The following is a 27361-nucleotide window of genomic DNA, read 5'->3' on the forward strand; positions in this document are numbered from 1 at the left end:
ACATATAAAATAATGAAGGAAAATTGTCAGCCGAGGTTACATACTCAAGTCCTGGAGTGGGGCTGTAAGGATACCTGTTGTAGAAAACACAAAAATCCACAATGTGGACATGGCTGCTAAGGTTGGGTGAGGTTGTTGTAAACAGTAGAAAAAAAACTTATTTATGGCCTACACTGAATGCCAAAAGTGGGAAAATATTCCATTCAATTTTGCACCTTCATGAACACAAAATTCATATAAATATTATTTTTAACTATTTCAATTGTGACAGAAAACATCTAGATGTTGAACAATTAAGAAATTTGCAACTGTCGACCAAGTTTTGTTTATCGGATATTAAATGCTTAACTGCTACAGTTAGATTTAGGTTTGCATTTAGATAAGTTGTTTTTAATATTTACATTTGCATAGTGACATTGCACACGTCCTCTTTCATTTATTATATTGGCAGCTTTGAGTATCTGTACGATATAGTCAAACACACACAAACTGTTACAAACAGAAAGATGGCGCATTGTCAAAAATGGTATCAGGCTAACAAATTATGTTGATCTTAAAAAGATTGTGTGTTCTAATCAATCTTTATCCTGCTGAAATAGTGAATGCAGTCAACACATGGCCAGCACTGGGGCAGTTAAATAACACACAAATGTGTTCTCCATACTTTGTCCACCAGTCAGGCTGTAGACCATTCTAGCGCACGATGACACCGAGTGGTTTGAACTCTTCACGGGGGGATTTGGATCAGAGTAGTTTTCCCTTCCTTCTTTCAGCTGATGACTTGGCGGTGCAGGAATAGATTAAGCTCACCTCACAAAGGTAAGGGATTCCAGGTGTAAATAGTGCACTCATAAGAGTTTCAGCTTGTGGATGACAGAAGAAATTACTGTTTTCTTGCACACATTACTAAATTGTTTAGTAATGAAGTTTTGCCTAGGCTTGTTAAAAGTTATTTATTGTGCGTCAAATTTTTCTTCCAATCTCCTTGACTATGTTCATATTTTAGACACTGAAGGCTAAATCACTTGCAACCGGTTAGTTAATATCTTTATGAAAGCAGAAGCGCACAGCCATTGTTATGTTCTTGTAAAGTGCTTCCAGATGATTCCCTTGAGATTGGATTGAGAGTGCAAGTACAGGTCAAGTGATTCAGCACAGAACCCTACTTTCAACACATCTCAATGCCCACTTCATTTTCATACGGTGTCAAGACATCACATATAGCCCATGTTGCTTTTTGTCTCCCATCTTCTCTTAGCTTCAAATCTGGATTGAATTAAAAAAAGATAAAATGTTACATTTTTAGTTCATATTTTTATGTCAGAGAGTGGTTTGCTGATTTTGGCTCACAGTGGACTATATTAAAGAAGTAATTTTAAAAATAGATTATTTTCCAAATTTCACACCGTCCACAACTGAGGCAATAATCAACCCACCCCAGGTCCCGCACTCATCTATAGAAAAACAGCAGACATGAAGGCACATGAGATTAACTGAGGAATTATTTTGTTTACAGAGTAGTGGCTGCAAGGTGATCAATACTGGGATCTGGAAAGTTCAAGGGTACTTGACTTTTCAGAAGGACAGGAGGCTGGAAAAGGTGGTAAGGTTTTTCTGTTAATTAAAAATAACATTGGGCTTTTTCTTCCAATGGAATGACAATTGAGTGGGATTGCCACTCCGCTCAAAAACTCTTCTCTTGAAATCAAGGGGACCCTATGTTTCCTGACTTTCCGACTCAGGCCGGACAAGTTCTGGGAAGTGCAGTGCATTCCTGGGGCCTAGTGTTGAAGACGGCAGAGTCAAAGGTAAGTTGGCCATGTCCATGTTTTTACACCACTAGCTGCTGTAAACCAGGTAAATTTAAAGGTCTTTGACAAGATGAGTGTATAAGTTAAGTGGGTAGGATTTTGGGGGGTGGGGGGTGATGTGTTGGGTATGCTGGGTCTGCGAGGACTGCGTTTACCAGAGCAGTGAGAGAAACAGGCTACCAACACTTGTAGAAGTACAACTCTATTTTATTTAGCTATGAGCTGTTAAACATACTTGCACTGTGGGTTGACACTATGTTAGGTTGACTGGAGACCTGAGGCTAACCTGACCAGACTATACTGCTATCACATGGTAGATGTTCATGTTACTGATCACGGGCTCTGGCTGTCCCAGAGGCTGCATCCCGAATGAGCGGGAAAACTAGTGCCCTCTGGCAAAATAGTGGGCGTGTCCTGTCTGGTGATTGGCTGCTGTGTTCTGTGTGTTGATTGGTCTTTCAGTGTGTCAGTCAGTGTCTGTCTATGCACCATCATATACTTGTGTGTAGATTATGACAGTGGGGGGGGTCAGGTCAGGTCAGGTCAGGCCTTGGGCAGTGTCGGTGTGGATCTGTACAACAGAAGCTACAAGTGGTTTTAATTCTTGTAACTGGTTCCGGGTACCTATTTACAAAAAAATTTTTTTTAGAGTACCCTATTCATTTTCTTTTCCAATTAAGGGGCAATTTAGCGTGGCCAATCCACCTAACCCTGCACATCTTTGGGTTAGAAGATAGGAGCAGGAGGAGGCGTTTTGGCCCTTCGAGCATGCTCCGCCATTGATCACGATCATGGCTGATCATCCAACTCAATAGCTTATAGATACATAGAAGATAGGATTGTGGGGGTGAAACCATACCAACACGGGGAGAATGTGCAAATTCCACACAGATAGTGACCCAGGGCCGGGATCGAACCTGGGACCGTGGCGCTGTGAGGCAACAGTGCTAACCATTGTCCCACCGTGCTGCCCTTGTGTTCCGGGTAACTATTGATGAAACACATTCTGAGTTTGTGATTTAAATCACATTTTTGTATGGTTCCTAGTGCAGGGCAATTGCCCAAGGGACTTTGCCGTGCAAACCTTAATTGGGAACTTCGGGAGGGATATGGCACGGCACCTTTGTGGTATCCCCAGATACGATGCCCTGGAGCCCAGACGTTAGGTCCCATTAGTATAATAGTGAGAGATAATCTTAGTTCTAAAGATCAAGATGAAGCATCTGTTTGGGTAGAGATAAGAAATAGCAAAGGGCTATTGTGGGAGTGGTTTATAGGTCTCCTAACAATAACAACACTGTACAACAGGGTATGCAGGAAGAAATTATTGCAAGCTTCTAAGAAAGGCATTGCAATTATCATAGGTGATTTTAATCTACACATAGATTGGACGAATCAGATTGGCAAAAGTAGTTAATAGTGTTTTTGGGACAAGTTTTTAGAGCAGCATGTTGTACAGCCAGCCACAGAGCCAGCTATTCTAGATCTGGCCATGTGCAATGAGGCAGGATTAACTGAGCATATAGGATTCTCGGGGGGGCTTGACAGGGTGGATGCTGAGTGGATGTTTCCTCTTGTGGGAGAGTCTAGGACCAGAGGGCATAATCAAACAGTAGGGGTCTCCCATTTAAGACAGAGATGAGGAGCAATTTATTTTCCCAGAGGATGGTGAATCTGTAGATTTACTTACTGCAGAGGGCTGTAGAGGCTGTGTCGTTGAGTATGTTCAAGGCTGAGATAGATTTTTAATCAGTAAGGGAATCAAGGATTATTTGTATAAGGCAAAAAAGTGGACTTGAGGATTACCCAGATCAGTTACGATCTCATGGAATGGCAGAGCAGATTAGATGGGTCGAAAGGCCTACTTCTGCTCCTATGCCTTATGGTAAATAGCAAATGTAGCTGCTCTATTCACAAAAGGAAGGAGACAGAAAGCAGGAAACTACATGCCAGTTCGTTGAACATCTGTCATAGGGAAAGTTCTAGAATCCATTATGGAGATATAGCAGGGCACTTAGAAAATCTTATTGTAATTAGGCAGAGCCAACAGGGGGAATGTTCCACGCCCCCGAGGCGTGTTTCTCGGCAGCGGGATCTCCTGATCCCGCCGCTGTCAATTGGCTTTATTAGAGGTCTTTGGGGTAACGTGGATAAATGGGAACAAGTACTTGGATTTCTAAAAGTCATTTGACAAGGTGCTGCATCAATGTTTAGTGTGCAAAATAGGAGCTCATGGTACACAGGGCAACATGTCATCATGGACAGTGGATTGGTTGGCTAACAGGAAGCAGAGTAGGGATAAATGGGTCATTTTTTGAATTTGCAAGCTGTAACCAGTGGAGTGCTACAAGGATGGGCGCTGGGTCCTCAACGATTTACACAAACGTATGGAGGAAAGTAAATTGTGAGGGGGACATAAAGTGTTTACAAAGGGATTTAGGTAAGAGAGGAGGGAAAATCCCCCAATGGAGTAAAATGCGAATTCACCCACATTAACTGAAGAATAGAAAAGCAGCATTTTATTTAAATGGAGAAAGATTATAAAATTTGGAGGTACACAGGGATCTTGGTGTCCTGGTACATGAATCACAAAAAGTTAGTATGCAGGTACAGCAAGTGATTAGGAAGATAAATGGAATGCTGTAATTTATTGCAAGAGGAATGGAATAAAAAGTATTGCAACAATTTTATAGGGTGTTGGTGAAACCACATCTGGGCCGGAAAACCCCGTTGTAAGCCAACCCCGCTATTGCTGCTAGTGAGGACGGAGAACTTGGTGCTCATCCAAATCGCCCATTCATTGCAGCCGGACCGGGATATCCCATTGCCGTGAATGGATGGAAAACCCTGCCCCTGGAGTAGTGTGTACAATTTTGGTCTCCATAATTGAGAAAGGATACAATAGCATTAGTAGCCTTTCAGAGAAGGTTTTGTCTTATGAGAAAGGTTTGGCCCTGTATCCATTGGAGTTTAGAAGAATGGGAGATGCTCTTAGTAAAACATATAAGATCCTGAAGGAAATTGACAGGTTGAATGCTGAGAGGATGTTTCCCCTTGTGGGAGAGACCGGAATTAGGAGACAGTTTAAAAATAGGGACTTTGCGTCTGCGACATGTGGGACTGCGTCTTTACTGCCATCTTGTTGGCTGCGATGGTGCATGTGGGGAGTAATGTGTGTATATGCGGCTGCAGCTTGTCAGCATCCTGAGTGTCAATCGTGAAACCGGCGAATCCCGCACTGTTTCCCATTGGATGCTAGCCCCTTAACGGTAGCGGAATCGGCCAGTTTTTCTGTTGTGAAAGTCCACGGATTCTGCGTTGGTGTAATACACTTAGTCTCAGAACCTGAGAATCCCTCTGGAGGGGTTTCCCATTTAAGACGGAGAGGTTCATTGGTCTCTGGAATTCTCTTCCCCAGAGAGCAGTACAGGCTGGGCCACTAAATATTTTTAAGGCTGAGTTAGATTGATTCTTCACAAACAAGGGGTGGGGAGGTAGACAGGAAAGTAGAGTTGAGGCCACAATCGGATTAGCCATGATCTTATCAACTGGTGAAGCAGGCTCAAAGGCCAACCATTGTAATTAAAGTTGTGCACTCCAATGTGTTGCACCAACACACCATCTATGTTTAATGGGTTGTGGAAGTTAAAAGTTATGAGCAGGGCAAATATTTTATCAACATAAAAACAGAAAGTGCTGGAAAAACCCAGCAGTGTCAGGCAGCATCTTTGGAAAGACAGAGTTAACATTTCGAGTCCAAAATGACTCTTCTTCAGAACTGAAGAGAGGTCGGAATGTGATGGGTTTAATCTTGTTGAAAAGGGAAAAGGGTCAGGTTGAACAAAAAGGATGGTTAGGGTGGGGAGATTAAATGACAAAGGTAAAGGGATGGTAATGGCAACAGTAAGGAAGCAAAGACTTGGTCCAGAGTATGTGTTACTAGCTGAATAAAGGTCAGCTCTGTCTGAAAGTAAAACATAATTACAAGGTATAGACTGGCACTAGGGGGAAATATACAAAATGGAGGACAGAGTTCATGTTCTGCAGTTGTTAAAACTCAATGTTGAGTCCAGAAAGCTGTAAAGTGCGCTGTCGGAAGAAGAGAAGCTGTGCCTACCCTGTTGGGTTTCACTGGAATATTGCAGCAGGCAGAGGACAGAAACATGAACTTGAGAACTGGTAAATTGAAATGGCAAACGGACAGAAGTCAGGGTCATGTTTGCAGACTGAACGGAGGTGCTTCACAAAGTGGTCACTCAGTCTGCATCTGGTCTCCCCAATCTGGAGCAGAACGCATTGCGAGCAGCGGATATTTAGACAAAGTCGAAAGAAGTACAAGTAAGTTGCTGCTTCAGCTGGGAGGAGTGTTTGGGGCCTTGGACAGTGAGGAGGTAAAAGGGCAGGTGTTACACCTCCTACGATTGCATAAGGAGGTGCTGTGGGAAGGGAATGAGGTGTTGGGGTGATGGAGAGTGGACCAGGGTGTCATGGAGGATATGGTTCCCTTCCGAATGCTGACAGGGGAAGACGGGGAGTAGATGTGTTTTGTAAACCATTCTATCAAGTTGTGGCACCCTATGATTATCAACTCATTTTTCTGAAAAAGTCCTGAAGACATTGCAAATTGTGATTTCTGGTGGCTGTTCCCACTGGGACTGGTCCAGTCATTGATCTTTCTGCCGCGTCTGCCATTTGATTTATGATGTCGGTGCACTACTCCCATTGAATCCACACCCACCATATGCGCAGCTGGGAAATAAACTATTTGCATGTCAAATTTGAATGTTTTTTCCAAGCACCAAAGCTCTATTATTTCCTTGACTTGCTGTGTACTTCATGAAAATAATGTAAGTGGGAAGAAAATGCTTCCATTGTGAATCATGGGTCAGCCGTTTTTTAAGCAGTCACCGACAGGAAAGATTTCAGCAGGGACAGGAACCGGAAGGTGAATGATATACAGACTTAGTGGGAACAGTAAATACCTTCAATGGTATTAATATTCTGGGAATATGCTATGCTTGTAGTAAAACAGCTCATTTTGATTTGCACATGGCGTTATATTTTGGTGATTTTTGTTTCAGTTTCACATGCAGGAAGTAGCAACAAGTTCTGAAAGGAACCATTTTGTATGCTGGCTACTTCATTTCAACACGCTCCTCTGGCGTGTGAAGAAAATGACTTCTCCCGGTGTTTCTCACCTTTAAACTGCTTCATGATGGAGCTGCTATTACATGTTCGCTGCAGAGGTTGAGTGAAAATAAAGGGACATACTGGGAGGATCTCCAGTAGACAACTTGGTGCAAACACAAAAAATAATCTACTCAGGAACGCTGATTTCTCTCACTCGTCTGCTGCTGGCAGGATGTATGGGTAATTTTCCTGCATGTTGAACTGCTAAATACCTGACTGAGAGCTAACATAACTCATTATATGTTAGCGAACAAATTATGACATTAGTCTCCATGGTGACTTACATTTATGACAAGTTAGATGAGAGACAAAAACCTTAAGGGGCTCTCCGCAATGTGTTAAAACAAAAGCAAGCAATAAATCGGAGTTCTTTTTAACATAACATGGAATTGCTGACATAACCTTCATTAATTCACTTCTGAAACAAGTCGTAACATATACTGCACACTATCAGATTTGATAATAATTCAGATTTTCCTCTTAATATAACAGCTAGGCTAATAGTGTTGCTGTTATTTATGTAAATGTGTTTCAGCGACTTCATGCATGAGCACATGCGTGGCTAAACGCAAATATCCAAATGTTGCTGGCTGAGTTGCACCGTTCAACTATGAGCTTCATGCAAGCTGCATCTCAATGTCAGGTTCACCACTGGAATGGACTGATTTGGTAAGTTGATCTGGTGCTGAATGTTTAAACCACTTGTGCATCAGATATGTTCAAGACTCTGCTCCTTGGACTTCAGGGAGCAAAGGCAGCAGCTGAAAAGCGGGGGGGGGGGGGGGGGGGGGGGGGGATGAACAAGCAAACTTTTTGCTGGGAATAAGGCCATCAAAGGAAAATATGAGAATCACAGAATTGTTACTGCGCAGAAGGCCATTTGGCCCACTGTGGCTGCACTGGCTCTCCAAACACGCATCATGACTTAGTGCCATTCCCCTGCCTTTTCTATTCAAATAATCATCCAATGCCCTCGACACTGCCCAGATTGAACTTGCCTCCGCAACACTTCCAGGTAGCGCATTCCAGATCCGAACCACTCTTCTTGTGAAAAAGTTTTGCTTTAAATCAGTGCCCTCTCGTTCTCCACCCTTTTACAAGTGGGAACAGTTTCTCCCGATCAACATCGCTATCAAATTTCCTCTTCGCCTTCTTTACCCAATCTCTCTAATCTATCCTTACAACTGAAGTTTCTTATCCCTGCAACATTTCTTGTAAACCTCTTCTGCACTCTCTTCAGTGCATTCACACCCTTCCTAAAGTGTTGTGCCGAACTGTGCACATTCCAGTTGAGGTCTAACTATGTCTTGTATAAGTTCAGCATAACCTCCTTGCTCTTATACTCCATGCCTGTATTAATGAAGCCCAGGATACCAGATGCTTTATTAACTGCTCTCTCTACATGTCTTCCCACCTTCAATGATCCATGCACATATACACCCAGGTCCCGCTGCTGCTGATCCACCTTAAGAATTTTACAAGGCAGCACGGTAGCATAGTGGTTAGCACAATTGCTTCACAGCTCCAGGGTCCCAGGTTCAATTCCCGGCTTGGGTCACTGTCTGTGAGGAATCTGCATGTTCTCCCCGTGTGTGCGTGGGTTTCCTCCGGGTGCTCCGGTTTCCTCCCACAGTCCAAAGATGTGCAGGTTAGGTGGGTTGGCTGTGATAAATTGTCCTTAGTGTCCAAAATTGCCCTTAGTGTTGGGTGGGGTTACTGGGTTATGGGGATAGGGTGGAGGTGTGGGCTTGTGTAGGGTGCTTTTTCTAAGAGCCGGTGCAGACCCGATGGGCCGAATGGCCTCCTTCTGCACTGTAAATTCTATGATACACTGTGTCTCCATGTTCTACCTACCAAAATGCATCACCTCACACTTCTCCATATTAAACTTCATCCACCACCTATCTGCCCACTCCATCAACTTGTCTATGTCCTTTTGAAGTTCTACACTGTCCTCCTTGGTTTACAATACTTCCAAATTTTGTGTCACCTGCAAACTTTGAAACTGTCCCCTGCACGTCACGATCATTAATACACATCAGGAAAAGTAAGGGTTCCAATACCAAACCCCGGGGAACACCATTACAAACCTTCCTCCAGCCCGAAAAATATCCATTGATCATTGCTCTCTGCTTCTTATTATTCAGCTAATTTTGTACCCACGTTGCTACTGTCCCTTTTAATCCACGTGCTATAACTTTTCTCAAGTCTGTTGTGTGGCATTGAATCAAATGCCTTCTGAAGATCCGTGTACAGCACATCAACAGCATTACCCTCATCAACCTTGTTTGTCACCTCCTTCAAAAACTCCAGCAAGTTAGTTAAACATGATTTCCCCTTTAGAAATCCATGTTGGCTCTTCCTAATCAACACACATTTTTCCATGTAACTACTAATTCCATTGGGAATAATTGTTTCCAGAAGTTTGCCCACCACTGATGTTAAATTGACTGGGCTGTAATTGCTGGGGCTATTTTCTGAACAAGAATGTAAAGATGGAGAAAGTGAAGACTCATGGGGTCCAGGGTGTACTAGCTAGATGGATAAAGAACTGGCTGGGCAACAGGAGATAGGGAGTAGTAGTGGAAGGGAGTTTCTCAAAATGGAGAACTGTGACCAGTGGTGTTCCACTGGGATCCGTGCTGGGACCACTGTTGTTTGTGATATACATAAATGATCTGGAGGAAGGTATAGGTGGTCTGATTAGCAAGTTTGCAGATGATACTAAGATTGGTGGAGTAGCAGATAGTGAAGGGGACTGTCAGAGAATACAGCAGAATATAGATAGATTGGAGAGTTGGGCCGAGAAATGGCAGATGGAGTTCAATCCGGGCAAATGCGAGGTGGTGCATTTTGGAAGATCCAATTCAAGAGCGAACTATACGGTAAATGAAAAAGCTCTGGGGAAAATTGATGTACAGAGAGATCTGGGTGTTCAGGTCCATTGTACCCTGAAGGTGGCTGCGCAGGTCGATAGAGTGGTCAAGAAGGCATACGGCATGCTTGCCTTCATCGGAAGAGGTACTGAGTACAAGAGTTGGCAGGTCATGTTATAGTTGTATAAGACTTTGGTTCGGCCACATTTGGAATACTGCGTACAGTTCTGGTCGTCACATTACCAAAAGGATGTGGATGCAGAGGAGGTTCACCAGGATGTTGCCTGGTATGGAGGGAGCTAGCTATGAAGAGAGATTGAGTAGATTAGGATTATTATTATTATTTTTAATTTAGAGTTCCCAATTAATTTTTTCCAATTAAGGGGCAATTTAGCATGGCCAATCCACCTAGCTTGCATATTTTTGGGTTTGGGGGGCAAAGCCCACGCAAACACGGGGAGAATATGCAAACTCCACACAGACAGTGACCCAGAGCCGGGATCAAATCTGGGACCTCGGCGCCGTGAGGCCGCAGTGCTGCCCGATTAGGATTATTTTCATTAGAAGGGCGGAGGTTGAGGGGGGACCTCATTGAGGTCTACAAAATCATGAGAGGTATAGACAGGGTAGATAGCAAGAAGCTTTTTCCCCCAGAGTAGGGGACTCAATTGCTAGGGGTCATGAGTTCAAGGTGAGAGGGGAAAAGTTTCAGGGAGATATACGTGGAAAGTTCTTTACGCAGAGGGTGGTGGGTGCCTGGAATGCATTGCCGGTGAAGATGGTAGAGGCGGGCACGATAGCGTCATTTAAGATGTATCTAGACAGATACATGAATGGGCAGGGAGCAGAGGGATACAGATCCTTAGAAAATAGGCGACAGTTTTAGATAGAGGATCTGGATCGGCGCAGGCCTGGAGGGCCGAAGGGCCTGTTTCTGTGCTGTAATTTTTCTTTGTTCTTTGTTTGCAATTCTCAATTCCTCTGGCACTTCCCCTGAGATAAGAGAAGACTGGAAGATTATGGTCAGCGCCCTGCAATTTCCATTCTCACTTCCTTCAATATCCTCGGATGCATCTCATCTCATTTGTGTATTTTCTTTAAGTGTTTGTTGTTAAGAATTGGGGCAAATTAAGATTGACTCGGGGAAAACAATGGGGTATACAAAAGCTGACTTCAAAGTGGAGAGATAAGGAAATTGACATAGGTATGCCAAAAGCCAACTCCATAGGGTGGATAACATCAAAAGGAAAGAATGGGGGCGATTCACCGAGCCTCGTGCCGGGCCGGAGAATCGACGCAACCGTGCCACGACGCCCCAACGCCGGCACGCGATTCTCCGAGGTGCGGAGAATCGGCGCCATTTGCGCCGGCGTGTATGTCGCGGCACCGGCCGCTGGAATCGGCGGGGCCACCGATTCTCCAGCCTGGATGGGCCGAGCGGCCGCACCGATATGACAGTCCCGGCGACGTCGTTCACCCCTGGTCGCTGCCGGCGGGAACTCTGCGCGAACGGTCGGGGGGCGGCCTGTGAGGGGGGTCTCCTTCACCGGGGGGGGGCCTCCGATGGGGTCTAACCCGCGATCGGGGCCCACTGATCGGCCAGCCGGCCTCTCCCCTCCGGGCCTACTTTCTGGCGTGGCTGGCCCCTGAATACCGACGCCATGTTGAGTCGGGGGCGGCGCGCTAAAGAAGTCCCCCACGCATGCGCAGGTTGGTGAGGCCCAACTGCGCATGCGCGGGTTGGCGCGGTGGGCGTGAACCACTCCAGCACCGTGCTGGCCCCCTAAGGAGGCCAGAATCAGTTGTACCCGGGCCCGGTTCGCCCCGTCGTGAAATGCAATGGCACTCACGACGGCGCGAACACTTGGGCTCCATATTGGAGAATCGCCCCTAATATATCCATAGCACAATGACTGGAAGAAAATGGAGCCAAACACAGACATAACTATCATCAGTAACACCACAGCTGCAGGTTTTTATTTTTATTTTTTGCCTGGTGTTGATGAAATGAGCAGTGGTGCAGTGTAACAATAAGTGTTTGCGTTGGATGCTATGAATAAGTCACCTTTCACAGAAGGGTCTGTTAAGTTCTTTCCCAGCTGTGTTCTAGTTCAGATTGAATGCCAACACAACTGTTGTGTGGATTTGGGCGGAGACTGCAAGGCCGGAAGTAGCAGTCCAGTAGGTTTATGTTGGTGGTGGGAATCCCAGTTGGTTCCACAAGCAGATGCATTGGCACAGGCAAGCGTACGAGCCTTAATGCAGGGCATGTGTTCACTGTATCGATGTTGAAAGAGGATGGAGCAAGCAAAACTCCTGTGCAATCTATTGTTGAGCATCTGATAAACTTGGTTTTGTTGTCACGATAGATGCAGAACCTACAGTAGCTTGGGGAGTTGATGAAAAGCTACATGTGGGGCCTCGCCGTGCATGCTACTTCATCAGGAATCTGCTATCTAATGTTATCATGATGACCGAATGTCCAAAAGAGGTCTCCCAGATTGAAAAGCTTGAAAGCACTTAGGCAATAGGAATAGATAGGCTATTCCTCTGTTGAATAAGATGGCAAGGTTAAGGAGGCGATCGTGAATGTTGGTGGTAGAGTTTATATCACAAGAACACAAAATATTAGGAGGAGGTGGTTATTCAGCCTCTCGAGCCTGCTCCGCCATTTGATAAGATCATGGCTCATCAACTCCATTTTCTTGTCATAACCTCCACTTCCTTGTTGATCAAAAAACCCAGTCTTAAATATATTCAATGACCAATCCTCCACTGCTCTCTGGGGAAGAGAATTCCATACGGCACAGTGGTTAGTACCGCTGCCTCAGAGCACCAGGGACCCAGTTCAATTCCAGCCTCGGGTCACTGTGTGGAGTTTGCACTTTCTCTCTGTGTCTGCTTGGGTTTCCTCCGGGTGCTCCGGTTTCTTCCAACAGTCCGAAGGTGGATTGGCCATGCTAAATTGCCCCTTAGTGTCTAAACAAGATGTACAGGTTAGGTTATTGAGGGGTTATTGAGTTAGGGCGAGGGAGTGAGGTTGGGTGGAGTACTTTTTCGGTGGGTTGGTGCAGACCCGATGGGCTGATTGGCCTCCTTCTGCATTGTAAGGATTCTACGATTCTATGAAAGGATTGTCCATCTCAGTCTTAAATGGGTGACCCCTAATTTTGTAAACTATGTCCCCCAGTTCTAGACTCCCCCCACAAGGGGAAACATGCTCTCAGCATTCACCCTGTTAAGTCCCCTCAGGATCATATACATTTCAATAAGATGGGCCTCTGATTCTTCTAAACCCCAATGGGTATAGGCCCAACCTGCTCAACCCTTTCTTTGTAAGACAGCCCCTTCATCCCAGGAATCAGTCGAGCAAATCTTCTCTAAATTACTCGTAATGCAATTATATCCATAAGTAGAGAGACCCAAACTGTACACAGTAGATGCCTGTATAGCTGTAGCAACACTTCCCTACTTCTAAACTCACTTCCCCTTGCAATAGATAACAACATTCCATTTGCCTTCCTAATCACTTGCTGCACTTACATACTAACCTTTTGTGATTAATGTACCAGGACATTCTGATCCCTCTATAGCATAGTGTTCTGCAGTTTCACTCCATTCTAATAATATACTGCAGGTTATATTGCATATGGAATATAACACTGTTTACAGATTGAATGATGTGATCCTAAATCTTCTGAGGTACATTACTCCAGGGATATTCAAAGTGCGGGTTGTGACCCGTGGGTGGGTGTCCGGGGGCGGGGGTGGCGGTCCGCAGAGCAATCGGTCGCAGCGTTACCTCAGTGGCCCCGATTTCTGTATAAACAAATGAGGCTGTGTGCAGTCTTCCAGCCAGGAGCAACAGCAGTGAGCAGGTCAAGCGCCCTGCATGTACACTTGACATCAAGCGGCTCTATCGACGTGCTTTTGCCACTAAATCAGAGGAAACCGGCTTCCATTTTCTAGCTGTTGATAAGCAAGAAAGTGAACTGTGGAGATGGACTGTTTTCTTAAAAGTAAGAGACGGTCAGAGACTCAAATAGGCAGAGTGCCTACTGGACAGGATCTCACAACAGAATCTGCTGGAGAGAGCTTCCCTGGAGAGTCCAGCGCAGGACAGAGCAGTGGTAGTGTTCGCTCTGAACAGAGCTCTGGCGCCCCTGGTTAATAGCCTACAAAGAAGGAACTTAGCTCAGGAACAAAGCAATATAAAGATAATTTCTTGTGTTATGGTTTTGTCAATTGTGACAATGTAAATAAGGAGGAAAAGCCCATGTGTGTTATGTGCAGGGAAGTACAGGCAAATGAGAGGAGAATTTCAGATTTTGACAGCGAAATGGTGGGTGAGAAAATCCTTTTGAGGTTGAGACCCCAGAGTCCGTTATTAAGTTAAAGAACTACGCTGCTGTAGCTGACGTGTGATACCACATTAAAAACATAGCAAACACCCATGAGGCTGTCAGCATTCTGGAGTAGCATCCCCCAGGTGTGTCCAGTGCTGAGTAAACCAAGCATTTTGTTACTATTGCCCTTCACAACAACCTAAACGTGCAAGGTTGGATTTTCTGTTTTCATAAAGATGAAGACGGCACAAAGGAACTGGCTGAAGTCTGCACCTGATATGCACATTGCCCTCACCTCCTTTGAACTTGATTCAAGTGAGATTGTAAGGAGCAAGCAGGCTCACCTTTCGCATAAGGTAAGCGAACATGGCGTGTGTCATTAGGGGGCAGCACGGTAGCACAATTGCTTCACAGCTCCAGGGTCCCAGGTTCGATTCCGGCTTGGGTCACTGTCTGTGCGGAGTCTGCACATAGTCCCCGTGTGTGCGTGGGTTTCCTCCGGGTGCGCTGGTTTCCTCCCACAGTCCAAAGATGTGCAGGTTAGGTGGATTGGCCATGATAAATTGCCCTTAATGTCCAAAATTGCCCTTGTGTTGGGTGGGATTACTGGGTTATGGGGATCGGGTGGAGGTATTGACCTTGGGTAGGGTGCTCTTTCCAAGAGCCGGTGCAGTCTCAATGGGCCGAATGGCCTCCTTCTGCACTGTAAATTCTCTGTTAATCTATGTGTCACGAAAGGCGAATGGTATGGGTCCCGAAGGTCGGCCAGTTGCAAAAGTGGGTCCCAGCAAAAAAAGTTTGGAACTCACTGCATTACTCCAATGTGAGCCATGTGATACAACTAGTTTCAAAGTCAAATTAAGATGGGACATCTCCACAGACAGGTTCTTGTGGTACGATCCCGGTTATCAGTCACATGGTAAAACAGCACTGCAATGTCAAGTCATATCATAGATCTGAACAATGTTAGCTACTGCAGCAGGCCACTGGGTGGCAGGGTGAATCATAACCACATTTGACCATGATCTCACCCAATGTTCACATAAGTAGTTCCAACAGGATCTTTGAATAGTAATCAGGGTCAGGAACCCTGTTTGATTTCCCTCCTCTTAAGCAGAAATGTTGAGGCTGAGCGTAAAGTCCAATTATACAACTGAGATCCGGATTGACCTTAGAACTCTCTTTGTCCCTATAACTCAGCTTCTCACTAGCTGTAAAGGCTCAACAGTTAGAGCCCATATCAGATTCTTACTTCTTTTTTATTCTTCCTCTCTAATTATACTTTCCTTTCCTATTATGTAGATTATCTTGTGTTACATCTTCCCCACAGTGTCTTATTTTCTCACATTTATTATAACCTTCTATTTTTACTAAATAGACCCAGTTTCCTGTACCTCCACAATCCATGCTCAAGACCATGACCATTTCACCAAAAATGCATCTTGTTTGGAAAATTGCTTCAAAAATCCAATATTTCAGCCGGTCCGGAAAGAGACGATTCAAGTTTTATTTGATTCCCACAACAGATTGGTACGCCAGACTACTGACATAATCTCTGACCGACAACAGCAAATTTCATAAATGAAAAATGCAGACAGGTGGTGTCAAAATCAGTTACTGATTTTCTAGCTGATATTCCAAACTTAAAAGTTAATTGTACAAGACACTTCACTAAAACTCCTTCAAAATAAACTTTCCTTCCCCTTTATCCTACACTTAAATGGCGATTGGGTGACCAAAATGGACAGCCAATTCCAAAACCGGATCTGTCACAGAATTTATTTCAGCGAATTCTGCAAATTTAACTAATCCTCACAGAACTATCAGGTAGATTTCCACAGAGACACACACAGAGGGAGGAAAAGAAAACAAGTGTGATCAGGTCATTAACCAGTCAACAGCATGAAGCAGGATTGATTTCACTTCTCAATAACAGATAGCCAGAAGTGCACAGTGAAGGTACTTGCAAAACGTGCCAAGCACGGCCAACGACCACGACCACCTGCTCTCTCTCTTCCCCCCGCCCCACTATCCTAAGGTGTGACATCCATTTTGCCTAATTTAAAAAAGGGGTAGGTAAACGTGAAGCCTGCTGGAAGTTAAACTTTCTCGTCTGCAGTCTGATGCCCATACAAAACATGCACATTCTTTTATATGAATTAAAGTAGTAGATTTGATTTAGTGAAAGGACTGAAGCAGCTAACATTTTTTTCTAAAATAAAATCTGTCACAACCCATTATTCCAAACCTAACCATCTGAAATTTATACTTACAAGTAATCACACAAAAAACATTCTTGTTGAGTTGATTACTTTTCAAGTTCAACAGCAAGTGTTTGAAGTTAATTGGTAAAGAATAACTCACCCCCAAGCAAGTTGCTTCTTCTTCTGGGCATGCTGAGAAGCTTCAGTCTCTTCTTTGACTTTTGCAAAATCACGGCAATTGACAGCTTTGGCAATTTTCAAACCCAACTATTTGAAAGGCCAAACAGCATGAGAAAAAGTTAGACACAAAAACAAAAGGCACACAGAAATAAAATGGGGGAGAGGGAATACGCATTGTGATTTTCAGGCTCCCTGCCTGAAAAGTAAGGGCGGTGGCCAGGTTCTCGAGGCTGGAGGGCCACTCAGCCAGTTTTGAAAGGAGCAGGAGGTTGCACTGCACGCAAGGGAGAGGGCATTGCAAGGTGGAGGAGCCTTCCCTTGAATATTTTCAAATCTAAATTTATAAAATACTGGTGCAGCCAGGTCACCCGTATTGTTGGGGGAGGGGGGGGGGGGGGGGGGAGGGAGGGGACTGAATCGTACCCCTTTAAAAGCAAAGCAACCGGTGGCTTCTCTTGCACCCAGACAGGTCTTCAGGCCTTTCTGGAGCAATGCTCCCCTCCGGCCCTTGCTGTAAGGCCACATCCAGGCACCTAAACTGGCCCATCTCTGCCTGCAGTAACCTGGAGGTCGACTGGGAAATACCGCCTCTGCAAAAAACGACAAGAGGCAAGATGGAGCAAGGGAACTGGTACGCCTAGTGGAGGCTGCAGATCCAGTACAATAAGTTCCTCTGTATATGCAAACTGATCCAAAAGCAAAACCTCATTCACATCTACTCATGGTAAATCTTAAATTAATTCCAGCATCTTCACAATAATCCTTATTGAAAGACAAAAATTACAGAACATGCTTCATCCAAAAGTGAAATAATTCATGCCAAAGTCCAAAATTGTACACAAAAATGCAACAGAATTACATTACAGCCAAAGGCACAGTACACCAAACTTTTCGATTGAAGGTTCTGCAATCCTTCATGCCAAGAAATATTTTGTTTTTTGTGGTGGCTTGAGGGAAGTGGGGATGAAGAAAACCGCAATAACTTGAAAGCTATGAATGCAATCGTGAAACAATTTCTTAAAACCACAATGCAGAACAAGATCCATCACAGACTGTTCATGTGAATGGCCTGAAGTCTTACATTTCAGTGGATTATGCCCCAGCCCTTGCTGATGCTGTTCTATCCCACAAATGTTTCATTCCACTTACTCTTCCAGACTATAGTACAGTACTGCAAACATTTCTGCATTAATATCATTCAATTTAGCTTACATGTGTTTCCTTCCTTCTGATTTGGTGCAAGTTGCATTCTAATTTTTTAGTTCTCGGGCGTGGGGGCTCTGGCAAGGTCTCATTTATTATGCAGATCAAGATTTATGAATTACGTTATTATCTTTAGTTGGGGTAAGGAGGTGGCGGGTGTGTCTTTTCTTTGAACCACTGGAGTCCTTGTGGTGGTGAAGGTCCACAATAATGCTGCATACATAGTGATGTTATTATGTTCCCTGCAGTTGATTTGCTCAACAAACCACCAGGAGCTAATTCATTATTTTGCCTCTCCCTGCCTAATGGTTCTGACTCAGATGATTCACCTTCCAATGGCACATCTATAGGGTCATTCTTTACGCGAGATTCAACAGGCCACTTGATCGCAGTGGATGTCACAGCTGAGACAAAGGACAAAATTTTAACTCACTCAAAACTATTTGCAAGGAATTAAAATGAGGCCCAAACTGTTCACAAGTGTGCGTACTTGCACTCTTCAATCTGGACTCACTCAGGAGTAAGAACACTTGAATAGTTCCCCCATGACAGTGGTATTGAAGCTAACTGCAGTGGACCAAACACTGCTGGTCTAAGTCACTACATATCAGGGCTTAAACCTAGGGTTGTGCATTTTCCAAACAAGCAATTGACTAGTTATTAACTTGTTTTTTGGCTAAGAGTTAAGTTCCAGCTCCTCAGATTGTGCCATCTTCCCATATGATGCCTCCACCAAACACATCTTCCTCTCCCTACCCTTTCAGCATTCCAAAGGGATCTCTTCCTCTGCGACACAATGGCCCACTATTCAATCACCCCCAACTCCTCCCCTTCCCACAACACCCTGCCATGCAAGCAGAGGGTTATGAACACCTCAAATTTAATCTCTCTCCTTGCCATCCAAGGCCTTAAACCTTCCCATTCCTTCTGGATGAAATAGTGATGCCTGGGTCTTTCAATTTAGTAAACTGTCTATTCACTGCTAGAATGCAGTCTCCCCTACATTGGGGAGACTAAATGCAGAATGGGTGACCACACTTCAGCAAGTGTGTCCAATTACCTGTGATTTCAATTCTGTACCTTGTTGATCTCGCCTTAGCCTCCTACGCCGTTCCAATGAAGCTCAAGGAAAGCACCTCATCCTTCGATCATGCACTTTATAGCCTCTGAACTTGACCTTTGCCCCCACTTTGTTTCCTTTATCTTGCAGGTTTTGGTTTTACTCTTGTTTGTGCTTTCAGAATTTGCATGCATCATACTGCCATTCACGCCTCCTCTGGCCATATCGTTTGTTCCTTATTTGTGCCATTACCACTTTCTTTGGCCTTGCACCATCAAGTCTTTTCTCAATAAATCTCTCTTGTCTTCCACTTACCACAAAGCTCCCTTATTGTTCGTTTTTCCAATGCGCCCCCGCCCCCTCACTTGCTTAAAAAAATGTTCTCTCTTCACAGATGCTGGCGAGGACTTCCAGCACTTTCTGGTTTTATTTTTTCGGATTGTGTACACAATTCTTCTCAATCAACAATTTATATTTATATGTTCATTCTTTTTTCCTCTTCTTGGTCTTCTCAGGTCAGGTACTCTACTCTATAGGAATGTGACATGGGTCTCTATTTTCATCAATAGCACTCCAGCTTGCTGCTACGTGTGTGAGATTTTCCTGGGGCAGTTCTCTGTATAATTTATTCTCCGTAGGAAAGCATCTGACATCTCTGCTTGGCATCTGTCTCTGAAAACCCAGTTATTAAGAACTAATTGCAGGGAGAAACCTGTTTACACAATTTACAATAATAATGACTGGGCCATGCAATTGCCACCCCCACCCAATCTCTGTAATCTGCTCCAATCTTACAACTCCTCCCGAACTCTCCACTCATCTGATTATGACCTCTTGTGCATCCAACCTCCAGTTCTGAGAATCATAGTATGGTTATAGCACAGAACAAGGCCATTTGGCCCAACGTGTCCATGTTGGATCTCTTGAAGAACAACTCATCTAGTCCCACTCCCCAGCCTTTTCCTTGTAGGCCTGTTAATGTTGAACTAGGATTTTTAAAAAAACATATTCACAAAATAGTCCTTGCTTGTGCACTCGATACTTCTATTTATAAAGCCCAGGATCCCATCTGCTTTGTTAACCACTTTCTCAATCTGCCCTGCCACCATCAATGATTTATGCACCTAAACACCCAGGTGCCTCTATTCCTACATTTCCTTTTATGTTTTTAGTTTGAATATTTATTCTATATTTTACATTGCCTCTCATTCTTTCTACCAAACTAAAAAAAATTCACATTTCTCTGCACTAAATTCCATCTGCCAGATGTCTGTCCATTCCACCAAGTTTATCATTATCCTCACAGTTCAGAATACTTTTCAGTTTTGTGTCATCCACAAATTGTGAAACGGTGAAGTTCGGATCATTCATATAGATCAAGAAAAGCAGTGGTCCTAATATTATGGTGGAATCTTACTATATATTTTTTTAAGTGTCAGGCTCAGACTGAAAACTGGCGTGTAGCTGCACAGGCCAGTTTTCACTCCAGATCCTTGATCCTCTCTGAGAGAAAAAACTGAGTGGTTGTGGTTTACGCCATCACTCTAAGGTCTGATAGAGCTTTGACTGCAGACCCATAGCAATGTGGTTGACTATTAAATGTCCTCGGCAATGGCCTAGCAAGCCATGCAGTTGTATTCAACCACTATGAAAACACAAAAAAGGAATGAAACCGGACGGGGACCACCGCGCATGAACTTGGGCACCAGACACAAGAATGGCAAACCCAGCCCAGTCGGCCCTGCAAAGTCCTCTTACTAACATCTGGGAGCTTGTGCCAAAGTAGGGAGAGCCGTCTCACAGACTAATCAATCAACAGCCTGACATAGTCATACTTACAGAATTATACCTTACAGACAATGTCCCATACCCCAGTGTCACCATTCCTGGGTATGTCTTGTCTAACCGGCAGGACAGACCCAGCTGAGGTGGCGGTACAGTGGATAAATTTGCCATAGTCCCAGATGGCCATAGGCTGCTTTTCCCTTTGAAGGGGACAGCTGACTGGTGGCGATTTAACCTGAGGATCACCATATCTCAGGGGACGGGCAAGATTGAGAAGGTAGGCCATCATGAATAACCTCAGCCTGGAATTAAAGCTGTGCTGCTGGCCTCACTCTTCATCACGAACCGGGGGCGGGATTCTCCGACCCTCCGTGCCGGATTTGCGCCCGGCGCGGGGGCAGAGAATAGCCGTTTACGGTGGAAATCCGCCGGAGCATGACGGCGCTTCCGTGATTCTACGCGGACCTGCCAGTCACGCGCGCGCGGTCGTCGCGGCGCCGGTCGGGGGCCGATTGAACAGGCCCCAGCAGTGATTCTCCGCGGTCGACTGGCCGAACTCCCACCGGTGTGGTCTACATGTGGTACCACCCAGCAGGAGCTGGGGCCCGTGGCCGCGGTCCTGGTGTGGGGCGGGGGGGTATCTGACTCTTGGGGGGGGGGTCTCCCCCAGCGGTGGCCAGGCCCGCGATCGGGGGCCACCGCTGAGGGAGGCCGTACGCATGCGCGGACCGGCCTATGGCCGCCGCGCACATGCGCGGCCGCGCAGTCTGGAGAGCAGGGCCCTGTCGGCAGCCAGAGCTGCGGGACGCATGCCATGGCTCTGCTAGCCCTCTGGAAAACGGGGAATCACTCTGGACCTTCGAGGAAAAAGTCCAGAGTGATTCTCTCCCATTTTCCGGCAGGCGTGGGGCCTTGGTCTCCAGAAGGGAGAATCCCGCCCCAAGTGTCCAGCCAACTGAAATAAACCAGCCCTCAAAGGAGAGAGTTTCCCTGGGAGTCCTTAACATCGACTCTGGACCCTATGAAGACTCATGGTTTCAGGTTAAACATGGGCAAGGAAATCACCTGCTGATTACCAGGTACTGATCAGCTGATGAATCAGTACTCCTCCATGTTAAACACCACTTGGAGAAACACTGAGGGTAGCAAGGGCACAGAATATACTCTGGGTGGAGGACTTTAATGTCCATCACCAAGAGTGGCTCAGTAGTAGCATCACAGACCGAGCTGGCCGGGTCCTAAAGGACATAGCTGCTAGACTGGGACAGCAGCAGGTGGTGAGGGAACCAACAAGAGGGAAAAACATACTTGACGTTAACTTCACCGTTCTGCCTGCTGCTGATGCATCTGTCTATGACAGTATTGGTAGGAGTAACCACCACACCGTCCTTGTGGAGACAACGTCCCGACTTCACAATGAAGATGCCCTCCATCGTGTTGCGTGGCACTACCACCGTGCTAAATGAGATAGATTACGAACAAATCTAGCAACTCTAGACTGGGTATTCATGAGGCACTGTGGGCCATCAGCAGCAGCAGAATTGTATTCAACCACATTTTGCAACCTCATGGCCTGGCATATCCCCTACTCTACCATTACCACCAAGTCAGGGGCTCAACCCTGGTTCAATGAAGAGTGCAGGAGAGCATGCCAAGAGCAGCACCAGGCATACCTAAAAATTAAGGAACAACCTGGTGAAATTACGACCCAGGATTATTTATATGCCAAATAGCATAAGCAGCAAGTAATAGACAGAGCTAAGCAATCCCACCAAGAACGTATCAGATCAAAGCTCTGCAGTCCTGCCAGGTCCAGCCGTGAATCATGGTGAACAGTTAAACAGCTCACTGGAGGATGAGGCTCTGCAAATATCCCCATCCTCAATGATGGAGGAGCCCAGCACATCAGTGCAAAGATAAAATTGAAGCATTTGCAAAATTCTTCAGCCAGAAGTGCCGAGTGGATGATCCATCTCGGTCTCCTCTGGAGGTCCCCATCATCACAGATGTCAGTCTTCAGCCAATACGATTCATCCCAAGTGATATCAAGAAACGTGTGAAGGCATTGGATAATGAAAAGGCTGTGGACCCTGCCAAGATTCCGGCAATAGTTCTGAAAGCTTGTGCTCCCGAACTTGCTGCGCCCTTGTTGAAGCTGTTCCGGTAACTACAACACTGGCATCTACCTGGCAATGTAAAAATTTCCCAGCTGTGTCCTGTACACAAAAAACAGAACAAATCCAACCCAGCTCAGCCAATTAGTCTACTCTCCATCATCAGCAAAGTGATGGAAGGAGCTATCAACAGTGCTATCAAGTGGAACTTACTCAGAAATAACCTGCTCACGGATGCTCAGTTTGGATTCTGCCCGGGTCACTCAGCCCCTGACCTCATTACAGCCTTGGACAAAAGAGCTGAATCCAGGGGTGAGGTGAGAGTGACTGCCCTTGACATCAAGGCAGCATTTGACCGAGTATGTCATCAAGAAGCCCTAGCAAAACTGGAGTCAATGGGAATCAGGGGGAAACTCTCTGTGGTTGGAATCATACCCGGTACAAAGGTGGTGGTGGTTGGACGTCAATCATTTCAGCTCCAAGACATCACTGCAGGAGTTCCTCAGGGTAGAGTCCTAGGCCCAACCATCTTCGGCTGCTTCATCAATGACCTCACTTGCATCATAAGGCCAGAAGTGGGGATGTTCGCAGCTGATCGCACCATTAGTGACTCCTCAGATAATGAAGCATTTCATGTTCAAACGCAGCAAGACCTGGACAATATCTGGTTTGGACTGACAAGTGGTAAGTTACATTCGCGTCACACAAGTGCCAGGCAATGACCATTTCCTATAAGAGAGGATCTAACTATCACTCCTTGACATTCAATGGCGTTAACATCGTTGATTCCCCCACAATCAACATCCTGGGGGTTACTATTAATCAGTAATTGAACTAATATGTGACTACCAGAGCAGGTCAAAGGCTAGGAATCCTACAGCGAGTAACTCATCTCCTGACCACCCCCTTCCAAAACCTATTCACCATCTACAAGGCACAAATCACTTCTCTGGATGAGTGCAGCTCCAACATCACTCAAGCTTGACACCATCCAGGACAAAGCAGCCGACATTCAATCCCTCTACCACCAACGAACAGTGGCATCAATGTGCACAATCTACAAAATGCTCTGTTGTAACTTGCCAAGCTTCCTTTGGCAGCACCTCCCAAATCCATGACAACTACCCTCTAGAAGAAGAGCGGCAGATACTTGGCAAGTCACACCCTGGTGGTTCACCTCCAAGTCACTTACTGACTTGGAAACATATCGCTGTTCCTTCATTGTCGCTGGGTCAAAATCATGGAACTCTCTCCCTCACAGCACTGTGGGTGTAACTACACCTCAGGGATTGCTGCGATTCAATAAAGCAGCTCACCACCAACTTCTGAAGAGCAGCTAGGGATGGGCAATAATGCTGGCCTAGCCAGCAATGCACACATCCCATAAATTACATCTGAAAAAGTATAGTTTCTGAAATTGCAAAAACAAATACTTGTGTAATTTCCATAATTTACATGAACTGGTTTAATTGGCTATATATACACTTACGATATTCCTAACATTAATGAAGACAATGTAAATGTACTGAGTTTGTATCTCATTTGGACAATCAGCAATTCAGAATTTTTTTCCATTGACTGAATTTTAATACTGTGAAATTTTCAAGATATGTACAATTGTTCATACAAAAATATGCTGGATTAGTTAGCGACTGTAACTGAAGTCTGGAAATTGAAAATAATGTTCTCAATCAAGGTTTAGCCTTGCTAATGGGAATGATTGCACATTATATAGAAGGGGTTGTCAATAATAAGCTATATATATAATACTTTAAGCTTATCACTTGATACAAATTTCATTTTCAATAAATGTATTCATTAAATAGAAACCATAATGTTTAGAAACACGGACATGAATGCACACCATGCTCATCCATCACATACCACGTACATATGGCAATGCTATCTGACACCTTGTAATTTCAAAATACATTTTTACTCATGGTAAACAAAAGTTGGTTGAAATTATGGGCTGTACATCACAGAAACAGGCCATTCCACCTAACCAAATTAATTGTTGAAAATGTCCATTATATTCTCCGTTTCACTTGTTTTGACAATGACAACTTATTTTGGGCTAAATCTCTCAGAAATCAAGCTAAAAAATGTTTCGCTACAAAAGGCACATTAAATGATTTTAAAGGACTAAATATTGAGCTACCTGAATTTACAGAAATGGTATCTGTGTAAGATTACACAGTTGGTTTGGACTTTTAAGTAATTTGTAATTCAGTATGGATAATGACAAGTAAATAAATACTTTAACAAACAGAAAACTATTTTATATGCATAATTCATACGTCGGAAATCGTTACACAGTTGTAAACTTTTTCACTTACAAAGTCGACAGTGTCGATTCAGCATGGGAAAATGGCCTCTTTCAAATATAATTAAACCCTTCATAATTAAACCCTTCCCTCACCAGAGGCACTGCAACATCATCGCTGATGAGGGTATAATTATGGCATGTGCAAGCATACAAAAGCATAAATGCGAATACAGAAATCTATGACGGCAATATGTAAAGGCAGAATGTGTGCAAGTAAGATGGGGACTGAATTACATCTACACACCCCGGACAATTGCTGGAGTTCTTAGTAGCTTAATCCAGAGATTCCCAAACCTTAAATGCAATTCCCCAGGCATTCCCCAACCCATACAGGATAATGCAAGCAGTTGGGTAATGGACACAGTGGCCAGGAAATTCCACTGCTCAGCTCCCGCTTTGCCAATGACATTTTAATACAAGAGCAGCGGAAACTCTATTTTCACTACACTTCCAGCACAACAACACTGAAGTGACAGGAGCAGCTCCAAGGAATTTCCCAGTCACTGAGTTCTGATGAGATTATAACAGGGAAGAATCAAAACGAACATGTTAGACCTACTGTTATTTTCTGGGTTGCCAAGTTTATCTACACTAACACTAATTGTGCAAAATGATTGTTTCTTAGAAACATGGGGCATGCATCTCCAACGTTTTGGGGAGGTGGGGGTACGGTGGGAAACACAGGGGGAAAAAAATGGGAACTTGATCTGAAGCTTTCAAACACTAATTCACTCCTAGGATCCACTATTTCTCATGTAAATTTACATGGACAAAAACACTTCCAAGGGATGAAGTACAAACCTTTGCAAGTCTGAAGTATGTCTGGGCTTTTAATGTGGACAAATGCACATTAACGGCAAATACAAAAGAAAAACAACACAGCAAAAAAGGGCATAAAAGTTGCAGTCATAATCTGTTTTTTTTTAAAGGTTCTTTAAATTCAGAACATAAATGTATGGAATGTCAGTGAGGGAAAATTTCCATATATTACATCTGTGAACAATAAAAAGTCAAAAAGAATGCCCAGCAATAAGGAAACCACATCTCCCCTTAAAATACTAACATCACCACAGTTCAGACCCACACACCCACAATTCCTCAATGACAGTTATTCAATGTGATACTTTTGTCTATTTTAGCAGTTGCCTCTGATAATGAGTGGCAATCGTTCTGCGTACATATAACAGTTCTCAAATCAAATATATAATCAAGCAATATAATTCAAGAATTCAAATACTTCACCAAGAGACTGAGGAGAGGGTGCCTGTTTGAGGTCCTTCAAATTATCCAGATTGGCATGTGTCTTATGCGCCTTCAAAATACTGTTAAGAGAACTATCCCTTTGAAACTAGACAGATTTATGTACAAAGGCAATAGTGAATTCACCTGAGGCTGGAAACAGTGGAAGTAATAAGTAGCACAAGCTGACCTGTCAGGATATCCTTAATTATACCACCGTAGTTACATTCAGTCTTTCAGAACAGAAGACTGTGTGGCTCTGATCAAACTAATATTTAAACTAAATGACTGTTCTGTACAGTTCATGGAGATTTAAGAGATTGCAGAATTTAGATTTTTAATTCCCTTCCGATTTTACCACAAAACTAGAGCATGAGAACTCTTCAAATCTGACATTTTCCTTATGATGTGATTTAAGCTATGTTGATTTAGCAGTACTATATTACATCTGTTTTACATACATTGTAGAGATTTTGGTAAACAGCAAATGTTGCTGTGTAAGTGGAGTTGATGGTCAAGGCAACATTATGTCACATCATCATGAAGATCTAAAAGCTGGCACAGCTTAGATGGGAATGGAGGGAGGGAAGGACAGAGCCTGAGCATGCAGTAAAAGAACTGAACTCCAAAGGCTTTTTATCACTGTATTTCAGGAACCAAGGGTGTAAAATGTTCTAATTTGGGTTATATTAAAAGCCATAAAAGGTCTTTCAAAAAGATTAATGGTACTTTCTTGGATTGAAGATAAGGGTTTTAGCTGGCTGGAAATACATGGCTTTTGCTGGGCCCTTGAGGCATTCATCTATACAGCCACTTGGAAGATTTGTAAAAGCGTCTGCATAACCTGCAGCTAATGAACAGTAAAGATTTTTTCCTAACATTTCTCATAATTTAATATTCATCGGAGAAAATTAATACAAAAACGTATGGATAACTCAGGTTTTGGTGGCGATTTTAAAACAAACATTTTTGTAGTGGAAACTCGACTGTGATTTGTGTATTAAATTATGTTATCAGTTCAGTC

The 27361-nt window shown here is 44.2% G+C and overlaps 1 protein-coding gene across 3 annotated transcripts in view; it reads right to left on the reverse strand.

The window, feature by feature from the left end:
- Positions 1-362: 362 nt before the first annotated feature.
- Positions 363-27361, reverse strand: part of fam204a (family with sequence similarity 204 member A) — a 114008-nt gene continuing 87009 nt past the window's right edge. For all 3 annotated transcript variants that reach the window (XM_072479498.1, XM_072479495.1, XM_072479497.1), the window contains exons 8-9: positions 16588-16694; positions 363-1266 (exon numbers count right to left, since the gene is read on the reverse strand). In XM_072479498.1, the coding sequence (XP_072335599.1) occupies positions 1215-1266; positions 16588-16694 (159 nt within the window). In that variant the 3' untranslated portion in view covers positions 363-1214. The remainder of the gene's footprint in view (positions 1267-16587; positions 16695-27361) is intronic.

The sequence above is a fragment of the Scyliorhinus torazame genome, chromosome 16, assembly GCF_047496885.1.
Source record: "Scyliorhinus torazame isolate Kashiwa2021f chromosome 16, sScyTor2.1, whole genome shotgun sequence".
Classification (NCBI taxonomy): domain Eukaryota; kingdom Metazoa; phylum Chordata; class Chondrichthyes; order Carcharhiniformes; family Scyliorhinidae; genus Scyliorhinus; species Scyliorhinus torazame.